The 25,061-nt window shown below is 21.7% G+C and overlaps 6 protein-coding genes across 6 annotated transcripts; 5 read left to right on the forward strand and 1 right to left on the reverse strand. All coding sequences in view use genetic code 6, as the record gives it.

Annotated features, from left to right (window-relative positions):
- Positions 1-233: 233 nt before the first annotated feature.
- On the forward strand, positions 234-3,744 carry TTHERM_00490530 (UvrD/REP helicase family protein; the record flags this gene model as incomplete). Its single annotated transcript, XM_001016830.2, has 6 exons — positions 234-813; positions 872-1,111; positions 1,174-1,700; positions 1,757-2,070; positions 2,609-3,095; positions 3,145-3,744. The coding sequence occupies 6 exons, from the start codon at positions 234-236 to the stop codon at positions 3,742-3,744; spliced, it is 2,748 nt and encodes a 915-aa protein (XP_001016830.2).
- Positions 3,745-5,444: 1,700 nt separating this feature from the next.
- Positions 5,445-7,229, forward strand: TTHERM_00490540 (UvrD/REP family helicase; the record flags this gene model as incomplete). The annotated part of the gene is made up of 5 exons (XM_001016831.2): positions 5,445-6,030; positions 6,089-6,322; positions 6,385-6,911; positions 6,967-7,104; positions 7,206-7,229. The coding sequence occupies 5 exons, from the start codon at positions 5,445-5,447 to the stop codon at positions 7,227-7,229; spliced, it is 1,509 nt and encodes a 502-aa protein (XP_001016831.2).
- A 3,589-nt stretch (positions 7,230-10,818) lies between these two features.
- Positions 10,819-14,135, forward strand: TTHERM_00490550 (zinc finger lsd1 subclass family protein; the record flags this gene model as incomplete). Its single annotated transcript, XM_001016832.3, has 4 exons — positions 10,819-10,922; positions 11,167-11,349; positions 11,401-13,837; positions 14,076-14,135. The coding sequence occupies 4 exons, from the start codon at positions 10,819-10,821 to the stop codon at positions 14,133-14,135; spliced, it is 2,784 nt and encodes a 927-aa protein (XP_001016832.3).
- Positions 14,136-15,468: 1,333 nt separating this feature from the next.
- On the forward strand, positions 15,469-17,454 carry TTHERM_00490560 (UvrD/REP family helicase; the record flags this gene model as incomplete). Its single annotated transcript, XM_001016833.3, has 4 exons — positions 15,469-16,093; positions 16,152-16,388; positions 16,445-16,950; positions 17,044-17,454. The coding sequence occupies exons 1-4, from the start codon at positions 15,505-15,507 to the stop codon at positions 17,452-17,454; spliced, it is 1,743 nt and encodes a 580-aa protein (XP_001016833.3). The 5' UTR covers positions 15,469-15,504.
- A 351-nt stretch (positions 17,455-17,805) lies between these two features.
- TTHERM_000490569 (UvrD/REP helicase family protein, putative) lies at positions 17,806-18,636 on the forward strand (the record flags this gene model as incomplete). Its single annotated transcript, XM_012797802.1, has 2 exons — positions 17,806-18,105; positions 18,154-18,636. The coding sequence occupies exons 1-2, from the start codon at positions 17,893-17,895 to the stop codon at positions 18,634-18,636; spliced, it is 696 nt and encodes a 231-aa protein (XP_012653256.1). The 5' UTR covers positions 17,806-17,892.
- Positions 18,637-19,178: 542 nt separating this feature from the next.
- TTHERM_00490570 (hypothetical protein) lies at positions 19,179-24,583 on the reverse strand (the record flags this gene model as incomplete). Its single annotated transcript, XM_001016834.2, has 10 exons — positions 19,179-19,278; positions 19,333-19,904; positions 20,177-20,822; positions 20,874-21,212; positions 21,315-21,784; positions 21,900-22,110; positions 22,161-22,462; positions 22,527-22,928; positions 23,090-24,353; positions 24,417-24,583. 10 exons carry the CDS (start codon positions 24,581-24,583, stop codon positions 19,179-19,181), a joined length of 4,473 nt encoding a protein of 1,490 aa, XP_001016834.2.
- Between the last annotated feature and the right edge of the window lie 478 nt (positions 24,584-25,061).

Below are 25,061 nucleotides of genomic sequence, written 5' to 3' on the forward strand. Positions count from 1 at the left end.
TACAATAAAAACTTTTATTTTGTATTATTTATATTCAAGTAGTTGCTAAATGTATTGTTTTAATTAAATTAAGCAAATTAAATTGTACCTTTAAATTTAGAATAGATTTGATGCATTTTTTAATAATTAATTTTAAGCTGATTAAATAATAATTATAAAGAGAGAGTAAAAGAATAACAAAATACTTAACTTAATCAGATAGAATAAAATAGTAATATCTCAAATTCTTTGAAATGGAAATAGAAAAATAATCAAATCTAAATTCTAATAAGAAGGCTGAGTTCAGATTGACAGATGAACAACTAAAATTCATTTTGGCTCCTAAAAACAGGGATATCAAGGTTACTGCTTGTGCTGGATCAGGAAAGACAGAATGTGCGCTTTAATTCATCAAGAGTGCTATTGACGAAGGATAAGACCCTAGAAGTATAAGTATAACAACTTTCAACATTTAAGCTAGTGTTGATATGAAAAAAAGAGCAATACAATTAATGGGAAAAGAAAATGCTAACAAAATTGAAATAATTAATTTTGATAAAATAATTTTCAAGCTTTATAAACAAATTAAAAAAATAAAAAGCGCCATTAATAATGAATTGATTAATAATAACAAAAATAATAAATAAGTAATAGACATTACTTTAGTTGAAAAGTAGTATGAAGTTTATCTCAATTTACAAGACTTGTCTTTTACTAAATACTTTTAAAGTAAGAAACTCGTTGTTTTTGATGAATTTTAAGATATTAATTAATTGCATTATGACATCTTAATGCTATTTAAAAAAGTTGGAAACTCAGTTCTAGTAGTCCTTGGTAAAAAATTTATTACTATTCAAATAATAAAATGTTTATATTTATTTTATAAAAATAGGAGATGAAGCTTAGAATATTTACGAATTTAGAGGATCAAATTTTAAATACTTGAATTAAATTGTTGAAGATGTAAACAGAGAAAATAAAAAAATTTATGGTAACGAGGATTACAACATGCTGGAATTCAAACTTACTACTAATTTTAGATGCTCTTCTAAAATTACTGACTTTGCTAATGATATTATAAGATATTTTAATTTTAAGGATTTTAACTAAAATACTATGATCAGTTTTGAAGGTAAAGTTTATAAGTTTTATTATTTTTAATATAAAATCAAATTTATTAAATAAATAACTAAGATTTGAATTATGGAAAAGAAATTAAAAAATGTGATGTTAAACCTAGTTTGATAGCCTATCCAAATTACAATAACTTAGTATAAGATATTATAATCTAAATCAATGTATTAATAAAAAACTATGGTTTTTCTTACAAAGATTTTGCTATAATTTCTCCAACTACTTTTACTCTATATTAAGTAGAACTATTTTTGCAAAAGTATAATTATTTTGAACCTGAAACAGAAATTCCGTTTTGGAGTTTTATTGGAAAAAGTAAAGAATTTGGTTACAAATATGAGTATTAAGCAGATAAAATCATGATTTTGACAGGTCATAAATCTAAAGGATTGCAATGGAAAGTAGTATTTGAAGTTGGGATGGAAGATAATTTGTTTCCGCTTTCATTTTTAAGAAAGACCGAGCATGATCTTGATGAGTTCAATAAAGTAGAAGAATTAAAGCGCTTGTTTTATGTTATGTCTACAAGAACTTCTTAATTTCTTTACATAAGCTATATATCTCATAATAATAATGATTAATTAAATGTATTTTAAATTTACAATAAAATTATTATTAAATCTATCTATCTATTTTTTTTAAGTATCAAGCATGTAGATTTTTGAATGCAATAGACAAAAATAAAATAAATATAATTGGTTAAGCTAGAATTTATCCTGACACAAAAGATAGCATTTACATAAATGAATAATAACTTTAATCACTCTATTTGCTATTTGAAGTAATGGTTAACATTTAACATATCAATGAGCTGCACTATTCATAGAGATACATCTAACCAGAATACATTTCAATAGAAAAATAAACACAATTACACAAAAGATTATTCTCAAAATAATACATCGAATAAATCTATTTCAATTAATCAGAAGAGATATTGTTTACTTATTTTGAAGTGTAATTTTAATTATTTTATTTTTATCACAAAAATTTACCCCCCTCTCATTATTGAAATAAATAGCAGTTAAATACTTCAAAATTCTTTGCTATGATAATTTTAATTTTAAAATTAAACATCCTCTTATTATAAAATAAATAAACTTTCATCTTTTTTTTAATTTTGTCTTTTAAATGAAATCCTTTCCATCCTAAGTTTAAAAGGGCAGGGTTTGATAATACCTAAATAATTTTCTCCTTTTAATCTAATATAAATGGGTCTCTTTTGTGAATCCCCTCCCCTGAAAGTTGAGATTGTGATTTTTTGAAGTTGAAAAAAATAATAATAAAAAAACTTACAAAATAATTTTGGCAATTATAAATGTTTTAAGGTTTACCCTTCAACTTATTTGGTAAATGCAAAAATCAAATTTTTTTATTATAAATTTAGTACGAGAGTTATTATTAATAATTTTAAAATACTTTAAATTGAATAAATAAGTAAAATATGAAGATGATATTGAAATTTATTTTTAAATTAAATTAGGATTATTTTTAGAATTTTGATAGAGAAAACTTAAATGAATTTTAATAAAAACATACTTCAATATTCATTACTGAATTTAAAAAAAAAATAAAATAAATATCAACTTACCAATTAATTTATAAAAACATTTGAATTAGCTTTAGATTAATTCCTTGATAAAGATTTAAAAATAAATAGTAACAAATTCTAAATTTAATCACTTTATAAGGTATCCTGTTTGTATCAATCATTTAAATCTAGAAATATGATTTACAGATGTTTTTTATGTAAGAATCCATTTTATTCCATGACAAAGGTGATAATTAAAAATTTAGAATTATTTGTAGACTATATATTGAGATAAAATAATGGTTAATTGTTAGTACTTGATAGTATTGAGTATAATAAACAGTAAGCAAAAATTTTTGATATGTTTTTAATTTCAACAGAAGACACTATTTTTGAGATCAATCAGTCATTTAAAAAAAACTAGACAATAGAAAAACAAAACTTTCTAAAAGTAAATATTTCAATCTTCATTTTATTTAATAATTTTTTATTTTATTTAGGTTTTAAGTAAAGTTGCTATTCTTAAATTAAAATATGGCAGAGATATCAAAAAAATTGAGTTCTATAACCCTATCAAAGGAACTATTTTACAAATCTATCTTTAAAATTGGACATTTCATAAGGATATTATCAATTTTATATTTTAATTTTAATCTAAACTAAAAGACTCCGATTAAAATATATCTTAAGATATTTAAACTTAAAATTGCACATAATAGACATTATAAACAGTTCTTGTTGATTAAGGAGATATTTCTTAAACCTTAGGAAATTCTTTAAAAATTTAAGAAAAAACTTTGAAAAGCTAAAAAGATAATTTAAATATTAAAGAAGAGAACTCATCAGAAATCTTAAGAATATCCCAATAATATCAAAATTAATTAATTAACTAACTAAAATAATAATCTTCATAATCTAGTTTTGAAGATAAAATGAATTTTGATGCTCATATGACAAAATAAAATTAAAACTTACACATTGAAAATGCCAAAACCAGCAACAAATAACAAATTCTTATAAACTCTAAAAAAAATTAAAAGAGTTATGATTCTTAATAAATAGATGAGAAAAATAATAAATTTCTAAATAAATTAATATGAAAAATGAAAAAAATATCTAGATGCTTTTATAATGCTTCTTTTTTTATTTTTAATTAGTAAAAAATAAATAATATATTACAATTTTGTTGCTCTTTATGTCTTTATGTATTAATGTAGTATTATTTTTTTTAATTGTTTTTACTAATTTTATTTATTAACTTCATTTTTGATTGATTTTTATAAATTATTTTTTTCTTATTCTTATTTGAAAGAGGAAGTCTTAAAAAATCTAAATTCTAATTGAGCTTTTTATGAAATAGTTTATAAATAAAAAAAGAGGAGTTATTCTGAAATTATTAGGAATTCAATTTAAATACCGTATTACCTTTTCACTTGGTTCTCTTTTTGATATTTTTAAGATATTTTTGATGATATTTAAAAAATAAATTCAATAATATTTCCAGCTTATGGGAAAATAGAAGTTTAAAGTAGACTATATTATATAATAAAAATTTTTTTTTTTTTTTTAATATTATATCATAAATGCGAAAGCAGTTTTATTAATTAAGGAGAAAAATATTAAAAAAACACTATAATAATTTGGAATATCATCAAATTTCTATTAAAATTTATTACTAGTACATTTATTGATAACGATTTCGATAGTAATTATCATATATTTTCTAATGTTTAGAGTTTCTATAAGAGGAAAAAAGTATTCAGTATTGATAATTCATACTCTTTTTAATTTTTTTATACTGTTTTATTTAATCTTCAAAAACTGTTAGTTTATTTTGTAAATTTTATTGTTGGATTTTAACACAGGTTATTTTCTTTGCAATTTTGTTTTATTTAATCTTAATAAAAGAGAGAGAGTTTTTGTTTTAAAAAATACTAAATATTTATAGAGATATTGAATTTAAGATGAGAGGAAGCAAATGATACTTTATTGTTTTGTTAACTAAAAAGTACACCCTTTGTGATATTGTTTCATTTTTTGTTCTATTACCCTATTGTATGTGTAATTTTCACTTGTATCAGTTTTGCAATAAATGGTTTTTAACTTTTGTATTTTAGATTTTTTTATAATAAAATAATTACTATCATAAAGATATATATTTTAAGAATTTATAATTTCAACACTATTCTCAATCATATCTTATACCATATAATTCACAAAGATTCTTAATAAATAAGGAAATATAGTTGTTGATTGAATTCGTTGAAATGGTACTTTGTTTTTAATAATTTGGAGCGAATTTAAAAAATTTAAATTTTGTCAGATAAAAACATCTAATCATGAGAAAATGAAATGCCACCTTCAACAATTAGAAAATATTTATTGATTTAATTTATACTGATTGAGGAGATAAAGATCTTTTTATTATTTTTTTTATAATTTGGAGCGAATTTGAAAATTTTGAATTTTGTCAGATTAAAACATCTTAATCATCAGTAAAATAAATGTCACCTTCAACAATTAGAAAATATGTACTGATTTATTTTGCACTTAATGAGATAAAACACTTTTAAAATAATAAAAACTTTTATTTTTGTATTATTTATATTCAAGTAGTTGCTAAAAGTACTACTTTAATTAGATTAAGCAAATTAAATCATACCTTTAAATTACGATTAGATTGTTCTAATAATTGATTTTAAGATGATTAAATAGTAAAATATAAAGAGATAGTAAAAGAATAACAAAATACTTAATTTAATCAGATAGAATAAAATAGTAATATCTCAAATTCTTTGAAATGCAAATAGAAAAATAAGCAATTCTAAATTCTAATAAAAAGGCTGAGTTCAGTTTGACAGATGAACAACTAAAATTCATTTTGGCTCCTAAAAACAGGGATATCAAGGTTACTGCTTGTGCTGGATCAGGAAAGACAGAATGTGCGCTTTAATTCATAAAGAGTGCTATTGACGAAGGATAAGACCCTAGAAATATATGCATAACAACTTTCAACATTTAAGCCAGTGTTGATATGAAAAAAAGAGCAATTCAGCTATTGGGAAAAAAAAATGCTAACAAAATTGAAATAATTAATTTTGATAAAATAATTTTCAAGCTTTATAAACAAATTAAAAAAATAAAAAGCAACATTAATAATGAATTTATTAATAATAACAAAAATAATTATTAGAAATAAGTAATAGACATTACTTTAGTTGAAAAGTAGTTTGAAGTTTATATCAATTTACAAGACTTGTCTTTTACTAAATATTTTTAAAGTAAAAAGCTTGTTGTTTTTGATGAATTTTAAGATATTAATTAATTGCATTATGACATCTTAATGCTATTTAAAAAAGTTGGAAACTCAGTTCTAGTAGTCCTTGGTAAAAAATTTATTACTATTCAAATAATAAAATGGTTATATTTATTTAATAAAAATAGGAGATGAAGCTTAGAATATTTACGAATTTAGAGGATCAAATTTTAAATACTTGAATTAAATTGTTGAAGATGTAAACAGAGAAAATAAAAAAATTTACAGTAACGAGGATTACAACATGCTGGAATTCAAACTTACTACTAATTTTAGATGCTCTTCTAAAATTACTGACTTTGCTAATGATATTATAAGATATTTTAAGACTATTAAGTCAAATAATATGATCAGTTTTGAAGGTAAATTTTACTAGTCTTATTATTTTTAATATAAAATCAAATTTTTTAAATAAATAACTAAGATTTGAATTCTGGTAAAGAAATTAAAAAATGCGATATTAAACCTAGTTTGATAGCCTATCCAAAACCTTTTAACTTAGTATAAGATATTATAATCTAAATCAGAGAATTAATAAAAAATAATAGCTTTTCTTACAAAGATTTTGCTATAATTTCCCCAACTACCTTTACTCTTTTTTAAGTAGAACTTTTCTTACAAAGGCATAATTATTTTGAACCTGAAACAGAAATTCCATTTTGGAGTTTTATAGGAAAAAGTAGAGATTTTGGTTACAAATATGAATATCAAGCAGATAAAATTATGATTTTGACAGGTCATAAATCAAAAGGATTGCAATGGAAGGTAGTATTTGAAGTTGGGATGGAAGATAATTTGTTTCCGCTTTCATTTACAAGAAAGGTTGAAGATGGTCAAGATTATTTGAATAAAGTAGAAGAATCAAAGCGCTTATTTTATGTTATGTCTACAAGGGCTTCTTAATTTCTTTACATAAGCTATATATCTCATAATAATAAAGATTAATTATAGGTATTTTAAATTTACAATGATATTATTATTAAATCTATCTATTTATTTTTTTAAGTATTATGCATGTAGATTTTTGAATGCGATAGACAAAAATAAAATAAATTTTATTGGTTACGCTGGAATTTAACCTGACATGGAAAATAGCACAAGCATTAATACATAAGAACTTTAATCCCTCTATTAGATATTCGAAGTATTGGTTAATATTAAACATATTGATGAGCTTTTCTAATCATAGAAATACATTTTACCAGAATATATTTCTATATAAAAATAAACCCAACTACACAAAAGATTATTCTCAAAAAAATACATTGAATAAATCTATTTCTATTAATCAGAAGAGATACTCTTTACTTATTTTGAAGTGTAATTTTAATTAATTATTTTATTTATATCACAAAAATTTACCTTCTATTTTTAGAATTATTTATCATAAAATACTTCAAAAAAGTTACTTTGCCATGATAATTCTAACTTTAAAATTAACAATCCTCCTTATTATTAAATAAATCATCTTTCATCTTATTTTTTTTAATTTTGTCTACAAAGTTAAACCCTTTCCTTCCAAAAATTTGATAGGGTATGGAATGTGATTTTTTGAATTTGAAAAAAATATTAATAGTAAAAAGCTTACAAGATCATAGCTTTTGTATTTTAAACCATTCAATTTCTTTGGTAAATACAAATAGAAAAAGTATTAATAGTAAAAAGCTTACAAGATCATAACTTTTGTATTTTAAACCATTCAATTTGTTTGGTAAATACAAAAAGTAAAAATTTTTTAATTTAAATTTAGTAATATGACTAATTTTAATAGATTTAAAACTAATTTTAAAATATTTTAAATTTAATGAGTAAGTAAAACATGAAGATATAATTTAAATTTCTTTTTAACTTTAAATTAGGATTATATTAAGAATTTTAATAGAGAAAACTTAAATAAATTTTAAATCAGACATACTTCGAGATTCATTATAGAAATTAAAATAAAAATAAAATGAGTATCTACTTGCGAATTCATTTATCAAAACATTTGAATAATCTATAAATAAATTCCTTGATAAAGATTTATAAATAAAAAGTAACTAATTCTAGATTTAATGGCTTTATAAGGTATCCTGTTTGTATCAATTATTTAAATCTAGAAATATGATTTACAGATATTTTTTATCTAAGAATCCATTCTATTCCATGACATAGGTGATAATTAAAAACTTAGAATTGTTTGTAGATTATATAATGAAATAAAATCCTAGTTAATTGTTAGTACATGATATGATTAATTATAAAAAATAATTCAATATCTTTGATGAGTTTTTAATATCAACAGAAGACACTATTTACGAGATCAATCAGTCATTTAAAAAAAATAATACAATAGAAAAACAAAACTTTCTTAGAGTAAATATTTAAATCCTAATTTAATAATAATTTTTTATTTTATTTAGGTTTTAAGTAAAATTGCTATTCTTAAATTAAAATATGGCAGAGATATCAAAAAAATTGAGTTCTATAACCCTGTCTAAGGAACTATTTTATAAATTTATCTTTAAAATTGGACATTTCATTAGGATATTATCAATTTTATTTTTTAATTTATACTTAAGCTCAATTGTTCTAGTTAAAATTTATCTCAAGATATTTAAAATTAAAATTGCTCTTAATAGGCACTATAAAAAGCTTTTGTTGATTAAGGAATTATTTCTTAGACCTTAGGAAATGCTTTAAAAACAGAAGAAAAAGTTGTGAAAAACTAAAAAATTAATTCAAATGTAAAAGAAGATAATTCATCAACTATCTTAGGAGTATCACAACAATATCAAAATAAATTAATTTATTAATTTAAATAATAATTTTCATAACCTAGTGTTGAAGCTAAAATGAATTTAGATGCTCACATAACATAATAAAATTAAAATTTACAAAAAGAAAATGCCAAAACTAGCAAAAAAGAACAATTTGTTAATAACTCCAATGAATATTAAAAGAATTATGATTCTTAATAAGTAGATGAGAAAAATAATAAATTTCTAAATAATTTAATATGAAAAATGAAAATATCTATATTTTTTTATATTTTTAATGAGTAAAAAATAAATAATATAATACAATATTGCTACTCTTTATGTCTTTATGTATTAATGTCATGTCATTTAATTTAAATTTTTTACTAATTTTATTTATTTACTTCATTTTTTTGATTTCTATAAATTTTTTTTTTTTCATTCTTTTTTTATAATATTTGTAAAAAAATTTAAAAATCATAGATTGATATAAATTAAAAATAAATATTATTAATTAATTATACGTTAAAGTAAAAGTAAGTAGGTATTTGGTTTATATATTGATTTAAATATCTTTTCTATTCAAAGAATTAAAAAATCTTAATCAGCCTTTTAACTTTTAATATAATTTTCTCTCTGCTTGTTTGTGTATTTTTTTATTTAATTAACACAAATTTAACCTGATTCAAAAATAAGTATCAAATGAGAAAAAATAAATTCATAATTTATCATCTAATTAATCTACTTTTAAAATAAATACTTAATATTAATATGGAACTAATTATAAAATTTCAAAAATTTTATTTGTTTATGTAAAATGGAGCTTAAAATTATAAAGTTACTTTACAATTCTTAATAATAATAAAGTCTACTTTAACAAATTTACTATTTTACTGTGAATTTTGTTAGCACCACAAATAATTAACTAGCTGTGTCCACTAATTAATTTGAAATTTTGTATTCATGTGTTAGAAAAAATTAACTAATTTAGATTAAATTTTTAGTAATCTTGGAATTTAAAAAACTGAGGAAATTAATAAGCAATATTACACATATCTGTGTTGTAATTAACTAATATAGAGATTTTTAATATTGTAAATTAATAGTTATCATCCATTGTTTTTTCCTTTACATAAATAATTAATTTCTTATTTCTAAAGCAATTTTAGAATACTTAATAAAAAAGTATCTTTCTATTAGATAATATACCATATTGAGTATTATTTTTAAGCCAAATATTGATAATAACTTTTTTATTGTCGAATTGATTTAAACAGATAAATCAGTAAAAACTTTAGACGCTTATTGGCCTTAAGTAATTTAGTATCTAAAGTACCTTATATTTGCTCTTTTATTATGAGTTTAGATTTCAGTAACTTAAATACCTATTATAAAATTGTATTTATAAAATATATGACTGCAGTGTATTAAATTTCTAGAATAAATATAATAAGATTTTATAAAATACTTCAAATATCTTGTGAAAGAAAGAGTTATTAAATGTTAAGCATTTTATTCATTAATATTTATACTTTTAGAAAAAACAATTAGTTATTTAACCTGATTATTAATTTCAGGTTTTCATAAATGTGCTTCTTGAAGTCGATGAATTGCGAATACTTAGTAAAATCTATAGCTTTATAGGAATTCAGGAATTTAATTAAAAATATCAAATATTAACTATTTATTAATAGTAAACCAGCCAAGAAAGATACTAAATATTAATATGATATGACATGATATACTTTTATAAAAAAGTGATGCTAAAGTTAATTTTCAAGTATTTTTTATTATTGGTAAAAAAATATGTTTAAATGTCAATTTCTTTTGGCGGAAAAAATTCTTTCAGTCTTTCATTTCTATATTATTTTCTAACTTAATAAATTAGGATAAAAATTTGTATTATATTGATTATTGTAAAAGTAGTTTTTATCGTATTTTTTTATTTTATATTAGTGCAAAAATATAAATAATAAAGGTAATTATTATCCTTTATCTGTTTGTTTGTTTGCTTACTTATTTTCAATTCTTTTGTTTTTGATTCTGTTTTAATTAATTTTCGTTTACCTTAGTAATTAAAAAAATTTTATATTAATTAAATTTTGTAAAAATAGAAACAGATGATATTTCTTTTAATAGTTTTGAATCTTATTGCTTATACTTTGCAAGACAAAAATGTTTCATTGAGATCAAACGCAATTGTCCAAGTGACTAGCTCTAAACAGTAAAAATTATTCATTTTAAAATTAAATATTTAATAAACATCTAAATTTTTTAAATGATTCAAGAAATTAAAAAAATAATTATTTGATTGAAAATAACGAATATATTTTTTATAAAATAATTTTAATATTTTAATTTAAAATACATTAATGAAAAATTTTTAAGTAAAAATTAATAAATCCATGTTTGGATCCTCCCCTACACTCGCAAATCCATAATATTTTTATGTTATTTTTAAATAAAAGGTAAACTAAAAGTAGAAAACTTGCTTCTCTTTGCAATTAAAATTGTACTTGTGGTCCTGGATTTGCATATCCATAATGTGGTTATTGCCAAAATGGCTTAATTTATTATCCTACTAACAATACCTGTTAAAATTCTAATATCTGTAGAAGTACTCCTGGTATGTTAATAGACAATAATAACGGGTATATGTGTTGTATTAATAATTGCTAATAGTGTAATTATTATAATACTAGTGGTACCTAAACATGTACATAATGTATTACAGGATATTAGTTAATAGGAAGTCTATGTTATCAGAATTGTCCATCAGGAACTTATAGGTACCCTGACTTAAGTTGCAAATCATGTAATACTTCAAATAAATAATATATAGATGGTTAAAATTATTGTTAGTAATGTGACTCTTCTTGCTAGACTTGTAATGGATCTAGTTAAAATAATTGCTAAAGCTGTCCTTTTGGCACTAGTTTGTATCCAGATGGTTCATGTAAAATATGTAATTTAGATAATAAATAATACCTTGATTCATCTTAAATCTGCTAAAACTGTAATTCGTCTTGTTAAACTTGTGATGGATCTAGCCAAAACCAATGCTTATCATGCCCTTCTGGTACTAATTTGTATCCAGATAGAAGTTGTAAATTTTGCGATTTAACAAATAAGTAGTTTTTGGATACTCATCATATCTGTTAATCTTGTGATAGCTCTTGTTAGTAATGTAGTGGTCCCAGCTCTATTTAATGTATAAGTTGTCCTTCAGGAACTAATTTATTTCCAGATAATAGTTGCAGATTTTGCGATAAAGCAAATAAAAAATATTTAGATAGTTCAAATGTTTGTAGGGATTGTGATTAAACTTGTTAAACATGCAGTGGACCTACTACTACTTAATGCTTAACCTGCACTTCAGGGACTAATTTTTATCCAGACAAAACTTGTAGATTTTGTGATATAGCAAATAAATAATACTTAGATAGCTCAAATATATGTTAATAATGTGATGTTACTTGTTAAACATGCAATGGATCTGCTCCGACTTCATGTTTAACATGTCCAAATGGAACATCACTTTATCCAGATCGCTCTTGTAAAGTATGTAATACAAGCAATAAATAATATATTGACTCATAATAATCTTGTTAGTACTGTGATAGCAGTTGTTAAACTTGTGATGGATCATCTCCTGATAATTGTTTATCTTGCCCTTCAGGATATTTTAAATAAGGAAACAAATGCATATAATGTAATGCTGCTTGTAAAGAATGCATTGGTACAAGTGATTAAGATTGTATAGAATGCAATTAATTATATTTTTAATTTGATAAAAACACTAAGATTTGTTAGAAATGTCCAAACGATTAATATCTCAAATATTCTAACTAATCCTGTTCTAATTGTGATTATCAGTGTATTCCTTGCAATTCTATACCTTTAACTTTTAGCATGTTTTAAATAGATTCAAATTTATCTTCAAGCTAAGATTATTGCTTAGTTTGTAGTTGTAAATAATGCTTAAGTGGGTATGTAAAATTTAATGACCAGTAGTGTATAGCTAGTTGTGATGAAATAGGCAGCAATTATCAATACGATTCTTCCACAAATAGTTGCTAATGTTAGCCTGGATATAATTATTAAGTTAAAAACCCTATCAAAAATAATTTTGACTGTGCTCAAGGGTATGGTTAAGGATATTATTGCAACGATTCAAATAAATGCTTTTAGTGTAGTTAGAATTGTAGCCAATGTTCTGACATCTAAACTTGTTAGAAATGTGGCAAAGGGTTTTATCTATGGAAAAATAATTGCTATTCAAGCTGTTTTCCAGATTTAAATATTGTACCTAATGAAAATTCTGGAGAATGCGAGTGCACTTAAGGGTATTTTTTGCAAAAACTTTCAACTCCAATCTAAAATTAATTTGATTCTTGTTAACTTGTTTTAGCTTTGTAAGAAATACAAATTCACAATAAATTAATGGAGAGCTAAGATTAAACTCTTTCATCAAACTTTTATGATAACTTGATTGTGTTTTAATATAATCGTGAGCTAACCAAGGAAGAGTATCAATCATTTTAATTTTAGATAGATGATGAAATTTTAAATTAAGGCTCAGATTTTTAAATTATAAGCACTAGTTAATAAATGTAAAATATTTTGTGCACTGTTAGATCTGCACAAAATAGAAAAATAAAATAATTGAGAATATAATTATTAAATTCTATTTAAAACTACTAAATTTAAAACACAATTCTTGTTTCTAATGAATATTCAAAGTAATCTTCTGATGCTTTATCATCTAAATAAATATCATAATCCTTTGAATCTATGAGTTAAACTTTCTCAGGAGACTAAAACAGCGCTACAGGAAAAACTATTTCTTTTCTCAAACAATTCTAAGTTCTATGCTATATTTCAAATTTTGTTTAGATTTTACCTTTGATATATCTAATTAGAGATAAATTACCTGATAAAATAAAATTTTCCTCTTTATTTGGAGTTTCAATAATATTTAATAAGACACCTCCACCTTCATAAATAACAATATCTTCTTTAGAAATATCTACAAATGATTACACTGAATAACTAAAAAATACACTATAATAATTTGGGATATCATCTAATTTCTATGAAAATTTCTTACAAGCACATTTACTGATAACAATTTCAATAGTAATTATCGTATATTTTCTAATATTTAGAGTTTGTATGAGAGGAAAATAGTATTCGATATTGGTAATTCATACTCTTTTTAATTTTTTATGCGGCTTTGTCTAATCTTCAATAACAGCTAGTTTATTTTGTTAATTTTATTGTTGGATAGTCAGTGATAAGAAATATTTTTTAGTATTCTACATTTTAACACAGATTGTTTTCTTTGCATTATTGTTTTATTTAATCTTAACAAAAGAGGGAGAGTTTTTGTTTTAAAAAATACCAAATATTTATGGAGATATTGAATTTACTATGAGAGGAAGTAAATCATACTTGATAATTTCATTAATTAAGAAGTACACTCTTGTAATGTTGTTTCTTAGTTTGTTTAAAAACCCAATGGTATGTGCAATTTTCGCTTGTATTAGTTTTGCAATAAATGGCTTTTACCTTTTGTATTTTAGATTTTTTAAAAATAAAATAATTACTATTATAAAGATATTTTAAGAATTTATAATTTCAACACTATTCGCAACCATATCTTATACCATAAAATTTACAGAGGATGAGCTTAGCTAGGATACAATTTCAAATGAAATTATTTAATAATCAGAATATTTAGGAAGTGCTATTATGATAATATCAATTGTCTGCTTATTTATTAGCTCCTTAATTTATTTTATTAGATTAGGATATTTTTTTATATCTTCAATTAAACTATATAAATAAAATAAAAAAATCAAATAATAAAAATAAATTGAATTAGAAAATCTTTTAAGCCCTATCAATCAAACATCATTTTAATTAAGTTTAGATCCTGAAATAATAAAAAGATAATCAAAATGTGCTCTTATTAATGAATGAATATTTTTAATAAAATTGATTGCATTTAAATTTATTTTATCAAAATATCTTTATCAAATTAAAGAAAATAATAAAAATTATTTTCAATATTATGAATAATTATTTCAAAAATTTTAAGCAAATATTTAATTAAAATAAGTATATAAAAAGATCAAAACAAACATTACCTTTTTTGTTGTTTAAAATTAAAATAAAAAAAATATTTAGTACTTAAGTTTAACAAAAAAAACTATAACTTAAAATATTTTTGATATTTTCAGATGACTAAAATATTTTTAAATATTTAAATTAATATGTTTAGAGAACCATAATTTTTATTTTTTTCCAAAATCAAATTAAAAAGATTGATTATTATTCTTAATTAGTAGATGAGAAAAATAATAAATTCTTAAAGAATTTAATATGAAAAATAAAAAAATACTTATATAATATTTCTTTTTTATTTTTAATAAGTAAATCATAAATAATATATATTTATGCCTTTACAGTTTTATGTGTTAATATTTTTAAAAAGTTGTTTTCTTATTTTACAATTCAGTTTATTTATTTATTTGCTTCATCTGTTTGATTTCTATAAACTTTCATTCTTATTTGATAATATTTATAAAAAAGAGGGAGGTCTTTCAAAACAAAAAGTCTAATTGAATTTTTTATCAAATTATTTAAAAACAAAAAAGGGGGAGGAGTCAATCTGATATGAAAGAATTATTGGGATTTTAAATTAAAATATTACCTCCATTCATATTATATTGAATTATTTATAATTATAATAAATTACATTATATTTTGTTTCGGAAATAGAGGAAGAAAATAATATAAATATGGAACTTGGTAATTAATAATAAAAGCATGGGTAGTAATAAAATAACATTTTAAAGTATACAAATGAGTAGCTAGAATTCATTCATGCTCCTAAAAACAGAGATATTAAGATAACTGCTTGTGCTGGTTCTGGAAAAACATAATGTGTGCTAGAGTTTACAAAGTAAGCATTAAAGGAGGGATTTAATCCTAAAGAAATTTGCATAACAACTTTCAATATTTAAGCAAGCAATGATATGAAAAAAAGAGCTATTGAGTTGATGGGAAAATTTTAGGCTGATTAAATTGAAATCCTTAACTTTGATAAAATAATAACAAAATTTTTTAAAATGATTTAAAAATCTAAAAGCTAAAAAGAATTGAACAAATAAAATTAGAAAGAAAATAAAAATTAACAATCGATTGAACTGACTTTGGCTGAAAAATAATTTCAGCTATATCAAGACTTATAAGACGAATCTCTTAGCAAGCATATCTTCGAAAGCTATAAACTGATCATATTTGACGAATTTTAAGATATCAACTAATTGCAGTATGAAATCTTAATGTTATTTAAGAGAATTGGAAAATCAATCATAGTCGTTGTTGGTATAAATAAAAATATTATTAAATTAATTAATTAATTAATTTTTTTGTGATTTTATAGGAGATGATCTTTAGAATATATATGAGTTTAGAGGATCAGATTATAAATTTTTAAAGTCCTAAATTATTGAAGATATTAATAAAGAAAACAAAAAATTTTATGGAAATGAGAACTTCAACATGTTGGAATATAATCTTACAACTAACTTTAGATGCTCCTCGAAAATCACTGCTTTCGCAAATGATATAATTAGGTCATTCTAATATATTAATTAAAACCCAATGCAGAGTTTTGAAGGTAAAATTTAAAATAATTTTATATTTTAGAAATTGAATTAAATAATAAATATAAAGATTTGAAATGTTACTAGAATAAAAAATGTGATATAAAGCCAACTCTTGAACCATATAAAAGTTATAACGATATGTTCAAAGACATTTACAATTTTATAACATCCAAAGTGTAAAACGAAGGCTTTTCTTACTCAGATATAGCAATAATAAGTGCAACAAGTTTTCCTTTAAGGTAAATAGAATTGAAATTAGAATAGCACAATTTTAACCAGCCTGAAAAAGAAATACCATTTTGGAGCTTCGTTGGCAAAAACAAAGATTTTGATTACAGTTTTGAATATAAAGGTAATAAAGTCACTTTATTAACAGCTCATAAGTCGAAAGGGTTGGAATGGAAAGCTTTATTTTTCATTGGAATAAATGATGATTAATTTCCAGAGGTATTTATAAGATAAGTAGGAAACTACAATCAAAAAATTGAAGAGATGAGGCGTTTATTTTATGTTGGATCAACAAGAGCAGCTTAAATTTTGAAATTGAGTTATTTTTCAAACAATAACAGAAAAGTAATAAAATAAATAAATACTATTTAATTTATCTATCTATTTATTTATTTATTTATCTATCTATTTATTTATTAATTTTAAAATAATTTTAAGGCTTGTAGGTTTTTAGGTGCAATTGATAAAAATAATATTTAATTTAAAGGTTAAACTTAAATTGCTTAAGAAAAAAATACCACAAATGCTAATCAAAAATAACTGTTAGATAAATAAGTGAGAGAAATATTTGAAGAGATGTGTAATCCTTAGTATATTGTTTAACTTTAAAAAACTGAAAAGTTTCTTTAAGAAGAATAATTTTATTTAGAAGAAATTTAATACATTCACAAGCCTATGTTTTCAAGAAATTAAATCTAAAAAATATTTTTCAATTAATCTGAAGAAATCCTTTTTTCTTACATTGAAACGTAATTTTCTTATCCTATAATGAATTTTCTAATTTTTAAATAATTAATACTCAATTTAACATTTTATCAATAAATCTAATAAAATATTATTTATAAATGAATTAAATAAATAATTGATATACTTAAATTTTATTTTAATACAAAATTTTTATATTTATTGCAAACAAAATATTTTCAATACGAATGAGTTTTTTTATTTTCTTTATATTAAAGTTTTTTAAAGTTAAGAATTAATTTTTGAATTTTATTAATAAATAGTATCATTTTAAGAATTCTGTTAGAGAAGACCTAATTAGTTTACAAGCCTGTAATTGTTGAAGAATAATTATAATTACTAACTAAAAATAAATATTTATTATAAGTAAATGATAATTTCATCAATTCTTATTAATAATCTAAAGATTAGTTTCTAAAAAAAGATTTTTCGATAAGTAAAAACAAAGAACTTATTTTATCAATTTACAAAACTTCCATTTTATTTGAAATTTCTAAAAGTAAAGTTTACAAATATCTTTTCCAAAAGAATCCATTTTATTCGATGACAAATAATATAGTTTAATGCTTGAATAGCTTTGTAGAATAAATATCGAATGAAGAAAAAAATGAATTATTTGTGGCTGATAGAATTTTGTATTCTAATGACCCCATTAACGTTTATGAAAACTTTATCATATCAAGCAAAGAAACTCTTTACGAAATAACTTATTCATTCAAAAAAACGAAGATAGTAGAAAAATAAGCTATGCTCAGTGTAATTATTGTTTTTAATAACTTTTTTATTATATTTACTTTTATTTAGGTTTTAGGGAAAATCTCTATACTTAAAATGTAATATGGAAGAGATATCAAAAAAATTAAATTCTATAACCCAGTAAAAGGAACAGTTTTTTCAGTCATCCTAAAAAATTGGATATTTCACAAATAATTTGTCAATTTTATGGAAGATTTTTTCTATAAGCCAACAATTTCTTAAGACAGCAGTTAAAATTTCTCTTAGAACAGCTAAAATTAAACACAATCTCAATCTCAAGAAAATACAGTCTATTGTCAACAATAAAATGAGAATAACAAAGAAGAAAAAGAAATTTATCAAGAAAATAAAATGGTCTAAAATTCATCATAAACTCAGCAATAGGATTAAATGTTTTCTAAAATATCTTTCTCAAAAGTGTAACTAAATGATCTAGCAAATTAACTTCCTTTTACTAAAAAACAATAACTATTACATCCGCCTATGCAACTTTAGTAACAAAAAGAGGTCTAAAAAAAATTTAAAAAGTGAGAATAATATTTTAACTTAAAAAATGTTAAATTTTTTATTTGTTTTATTTTTGTTTCTTTGTTTTATTATTTTAGATTTAATTTTTTAATTCAAAATTGTAGGAAATAGAATATTAATAATACTTTTATAATTAACTTAGATTAATTTATTTATTTAATGAAACCTTTATTTTAAAATAATTGATTAATATTTTCAAGAATTTAATTATCTTAATGTAATATTCTCAAAGAAAAATAATGCTTACATAATTTATTAGTTAATTTCAAATAATAAATATTTTAAATTTTAATTAAATGAAGGGTTTTATTTTAGAATGCTATTAAAGATTAAAATATATACAAATGAATAAGATGTATTAAATGAGAAATATATTTTATAGTTATATTTAATTAATTTTATTTTATTGAATTTTTTGAATGCTTAATGTTTGTTAATTTTTAATTAAGTAATTTAAAATCTAATTTAAATTATAATAATTATACAAAATTGTTATTTAAAATCACTATTGAAATATCTTTATTTATTTCTATTTGATAACTTTCTCAACTTTAACTATTGTCATAGTGATCTGATGCTAATCTAAAAAGCTTACCAAATTCCTTGTTTTCTTTTGCTTACTGCTTTAATTTCTTTGCAACTTAACTTTAAATATATAAATTTAGAATGAATGATAAATATTTTTTAATAAAATAATACCCTTGAATAAATTTGGAATGATCTTATGTAAGTCTATATGCACCTCCAGTGTAATGAGTCTATGCGGGTTTTTTCTAGTTTGAGAATTAATTAGTCTAATGCTACTGTTAAAAGGCATTAGAATCTGCATCTGAAAATGTTCTGTTGTTGTAGTTTGTAGAATAGTTAATTCTTGCAAAATCTGATAAATGATAAGGAACAAATTGTTGATTAGTAGAATCGAATATGTTTTCAGATGCAAGTCTTAAATTATAGCTTTCATTATTATTATTTGGAAATATACTACCATTAACTGGTTAGTATTATTATTGATCCTCAACTGAATAGCTAAAAGAGTTATTTTATTGAATCTTGTTTATTTTATCTTTTTATTGTTTAGAAATATTCTACTATTCTCCTAAATAATTTTATTTTAATTGCCTTTGTTGTTACTGTAATTATTATTATAAAGCATCTAGTTATTGATTATTTTATAATCTAGCTTACTTCTAATCAGTCTAATTAAACTAATTCTAATTATTCATCTAATTGTCTTTTGCTTAATTTGCCTCTGACTAATAAATATTTTATCCCTAAAAATAAATTATAAAATTATTAATAATTACTCAAAATGATATTAAATTTATTAAAGAAAATTTTGTTGAAAATCCAAATTAATAAAAATCCAAAAATTTTATTAATCTTTTATCATTTTGATAAAATAAAAATAAATTTATATTTCTTAAAATTAATTTAAAATCAAAGAACTTTCAATTATTTAAATAATTTTTGTTTAATAATTTGGATTTTATTCAATAATTTTATAAAATTTCCATGAAAATTTATTGAAATAATTTAAAATTACTTTTTAAGCTTAATTTATCACTTTGTTTTATGGTTCTAATTTTGTTTTATCTTTTATTAAATCTTATTATAAATTTGGTAGTTGATTTGGTTTTAATGGAGGTTATTGTTGCAATTAATTTTGCTAATTTTATTAAAATTATTATGGTATTTATGTTTAATTTAATTTTTAATCAATAAAATTATTTTTTTAAATGTCTTCTGTGGGGACATTCAACAAATTTTATTGTTAAAAGTTAGCTGATTAGTTAATTTACTAGCTATTAACTTATTATTATTTAAATTATGTTTATTGTTAATCAGTTATTCCAAGTTGATTCTAAACTCCAAAAGAGTTTCTTAATTCATCTATTTATTGCTTTTGTTGCATTTAAACCTAATTAATTGCAGCTAATGACTTTCTTTATTCATTAGTTAAAGGTTTCTACATCATTTATTACATCTACTATTGCTGCTAGGCTTTCATTTATTCAATTAATTGCATGGATTCTTAAAGTTGTTTTATTTACTCAAGCTTCTAATTAACCAAATTTTCCATTTCTTTAATATCTTTTTTATATTAATTAATTTCTGCTTTTAATTTGTTTTCTGTTGTTTCACTTAACTTAACTAACAATTCTCTGTCTTATTTGTACTATTTTTCATTTCTATTTTATTTAAAATAAATTATTAAAACAAACTTTTAACATAAAAATTACTAAGCCAGCTTGGTTTTAGTTTCTCTTAGCTATTTATCAAGTTAGTCAGCTTTTCTATCAGAGTTAATGTAATTAGTTAACAATTATAGAGAGAATTTCTTTACTCTAGATAAAATTTATCTGGTTTATTCCAATGTTTTTGTTTTTAGATCGAATTTTTCACATAAATCTTTAAACTCTTCTTGTATTTACAACAAATCTTTCTCCAATTAAATATTATATTGTTCTATCCTGATTTTTTCTTGTTCCATCATAGAAAATCTGCTTAAAACATCTTCATATGTCATCTGATGTATTTTATATTCAATATTAACATACCTGTCCATTTCTTTTTTGTGTCTATTAATAATAATTAAAACAATAAATTATTTAAAAATTTTTTAATTTCATTTAAAAATAGCATTCATTGATTATTTTTATTAATGATTTTGAAATACTTACAAAATCTTTAATTATTCAATATCTGTTGCATGATTGTCTTGAAGCTCTCTGATAACTACTTTTTGACTTTTTGTCTCTCTTTATAGATTCTCATTTGTCGAAGTTAATGAAGTCACCTACCTGATTAAATCAGTATTTCTAGACTTTTCAGATTCAATTACACTTGTCATTTGATTAATCTAATTTGACTGATTGTTAAGCGCAAATTTATCATCTCTTTGCTAAGCCGTAATTTCAAGAATATTTTTTCTTAATTACTCTAATTATTCATTGCTTTGTTCTATTTTCTAATTACTAAATTCGTTTTGTTTCTTTTCAACTTCCAATTCATGCACTTTTTACTTGAGTTCTCTTTCTAACTTACTAATCTTTTACTTTAAATTATCTTGTTCCTTTGTTGCCATATTTTGGTATGTTTAAAATTCAACAGTTAATTTCAAGTGATTTTATTCATATGTTTCCATTTTAATCTATTAAATATTTTTTTAAAGTGTTTAAATATTGTAGTTACTCATTAATTACAAGAATTTATTTGAAAAATATCAACATCAAATAAATTTAACTATAAATAAAATAATTTATTACCTCTAAATCTTTACATAGCTCATTTTTAGCTTTTATGGTATCTAATGAATTATTCAATCTTAATTTACATTTAATATATTCCTCTTCTAACTCAATTCTTCCTACCTTCATGTCTTTTATTAGTTTCTATAAAGCTTCTAGATCTGTGGTTAAGAGCTCATTTCTATTAATACAATATTCATATTCTTATTCAACTTTCTTCTTTTCACCTCTTTATATAAATATATTATGTAAAACATATTATTCATTTATAATTGTTACTGAATTTCTAAGATTTGGTTTTCATATTGCTCACACTATGCTTTTATCTAAGCATAGCTTTCTTACTGCAACTAAACAGTGGATTTTTAATCAATAATTTGTTTTTCTAAGTCATATACTTTTTATTGTAACTTTTCAAACTGCTCACTTCGATCATCAATCTACTTATTAAAATATTTCTGCTCTCCTTTCAGCTCTTCTATTCTTCTTTTGTAAATGTCTTCATTTTTTTGCTATAAATCTATTTTTTCTTGCATATTTTTAATCTAGAATCTCAAGTCTTCATTGATTCTTTATTCTTCCTATTTTATTTAAAAAATTACTATGATAAAAAATCAATACCCTTTTAACAAATAAATAATTTACATTCAAAAGACCTTCATATTTATCAGCTCCTCTATTTTTATGCTAAAGCTCACTCTCAGCTTGAACTGCTCTTTCTTTGAGCTTCTCAAATTGCACTGTAATTTCATTGACTTTTCTCTAAAAATCCCTACATTCATCACTTTTTTTTTGTTCTAATACTTTAAGAGTGTTAATCAGTTTATTATTGTTTTCATTATCATTCTTTAGAATTTCATGATCAATTTTAAGAGAATCGTAATCGTCTATCAACCTGTTGTGTTTCATCAACAATTCTCTATGAATACTATGTAATTCATTTATTTTATGTTCGAATTATAATCTTAAGCCAACTTCTTCATTAAAAGCCTGATCAGCCTATTTAAAGTCTTCTTCTAATTAAAATTTTTCTGTCAGTATGTTTTGCTTTAATTCAATTAAAAAAATATATTAAATTTCTAAAATTTTTTTAAACTTCTTTTTTTTGCTCTGAATCAAATAAAAATGTTTTTTGATTTATACTTAAAAGCTGTTATGCCAAATTTAAATTTAATTTTTCGAATAATTTTATTTAAAGAATTGAATACTTTTTCTTGCTTAAGAGATAGAATTTACTGTTCCAAGATTTCCCTTTTTTCTTTTTCAATAACTTCTAGTTCATCAAATTACTTTTGTTTTGACTCAATTTATTCTTCGAGATTATCTACAATTGCTGTCTTCTCTTTTTCTAATTAGGTAACAGTGTTTACAAAATCCGTTCTTGAGCAATATTCAAGTAAAATTCCATATATTTTCCAAACACTTGCTATTGTTTAGGCAGAATCTTAAATGTGAGCAAAAATATCCTATATCATTTCATAGAAACCAAAACTATAAACAAATAGAGATCTGTATATTCTGTCTATATTTTCTTTTGAAACTCCTTTATTTTGCAAAGATTTTCTATCAAGTCCAAAATTTTTTAAAATTTCTTTTTAGTCATTTTGCTTTTTTTATGGTGAATTTAACTTAGTTTGGTTAGGTTGAACTTCGCTCTCGGCTTCACAAATAGTATCGTTGATCCACATTTCAACTACTTTTATATTAACTCCTTGAGGCCCTCTAATTCTTTGTCTTTTGAGAATGAAATCTTTGTGATTCTTTAAACTATTTGGTTATGGCTATTATTGTTACTCTTGAATTATAACAGATTTTTAAAGATTGTTGGATTTTTATTGCTTTTAGTTAGATGTAAAACTTCTTTGTTATTCCTTTATCTTTTTATTTTAACTCTGCTCTTTCTTATTTGCTCCAAGAATATCATTTTTGATTGAGCCCTTAAGCTTTTCAATATTTGTTGGGACAAATAGACCTATCTCATCTGAATTTAGATCAATATTTTAGTAATTTTGCATATTTTGGTTGTTTTACTAATTTATATTCAGTCTTCCAACTCCAGAACTTTCTGACAAATTTCTTGGCTTATGTTAGGCATTAGGGATTACCTTTTTAAAGTGCTTTTCTATGTTTCTTGCTGCCCTTTATTCTTATTAAGCTTATATCTACATTAGATCATTAATTTCTTCTTAAAATTATTAATCTTTTATATTGCCTAATGATAACTTTTGACCATTCTTCATGGAGGAAGATTGAAATTCGTCTATTTTAAGTTGTTTAGATTGCGATGGATAATTAAAATTCTTCTAAGCTTACCTTTAAGGTTAATAACTACTTTAAGGTTTAATATCATTTATTATTTTATTTTGAAATCCAATTAAACTTTGATTCTTTATTTCAGGTAAAATATTCTACATTATAATCTAGTAAATGCTCCTACAAAGAAGTAAAACAGTGAATTCAGTTATAATCAATCTTATATTTTAAAATATTTGTTAAAATAACTCTAGCTGATACAAATAGCACACAAATACTTACTTTATATTTGGTAAAATCTGTAAATAATTATTTTGTATGTATGTATCTGTTATTAATCTATTGATTATTTTTTAATAAAATAATTGAATTTGATTATTTAAGATACTAAAACACTATATTAACAGATCTCTTAAAATATATAGTAACTATAAATCATTAATTAACATATAAATGTTCTTTGTCAAATTATCAGTTTAATAAAAAAATTTATAAATAATTCAATGACCATAAATATATTTTTGTCAAAACTTTAGTTATTCTAAATGAATGATACATATGTTCACTCTTAATAAAATATTGGTTGGATTTTAATCATCAAGCAAATTGAATTAATTTTTGATTTAAAGCTAAATTATTCATATCTATCTATTTCATACTTATTTAGAAATTTATGATATCAAATTCAACAAAAACAAACATCAAATAATTGCATAATTTTACACTATTTTAAATTCATTTTAATTGATTACTAAAAAAATAATTTTTTTATGAAAATAGGTAAAAACTTAATAAAATATAAAAAATTGTTTTCACCCTCTTTTTAAACAATATATTGTAAAAATAAATTAAATCAATATAATTTCCAGACTTGTAGCTATACTAATTTTTTTTGGGTTTTTTAATACAAATAAACAATTTACATAA

The sequence above is a fragment of the Tetrahymena thermophila genome (genome assembly GCF_000189635.1).
Source record: "Tetrahymena thermophila SB210 genomic scaffold scf_8254636, whole genome shotgun sequence".
Classification (NCBI taxonomy): domain Eukaryota; phylum Ciliophora; class Oligohymenophorea; order Hymenostomatida; family Tetrahymenidae; genus Tetrahymena; species Tetrahymena thermophila.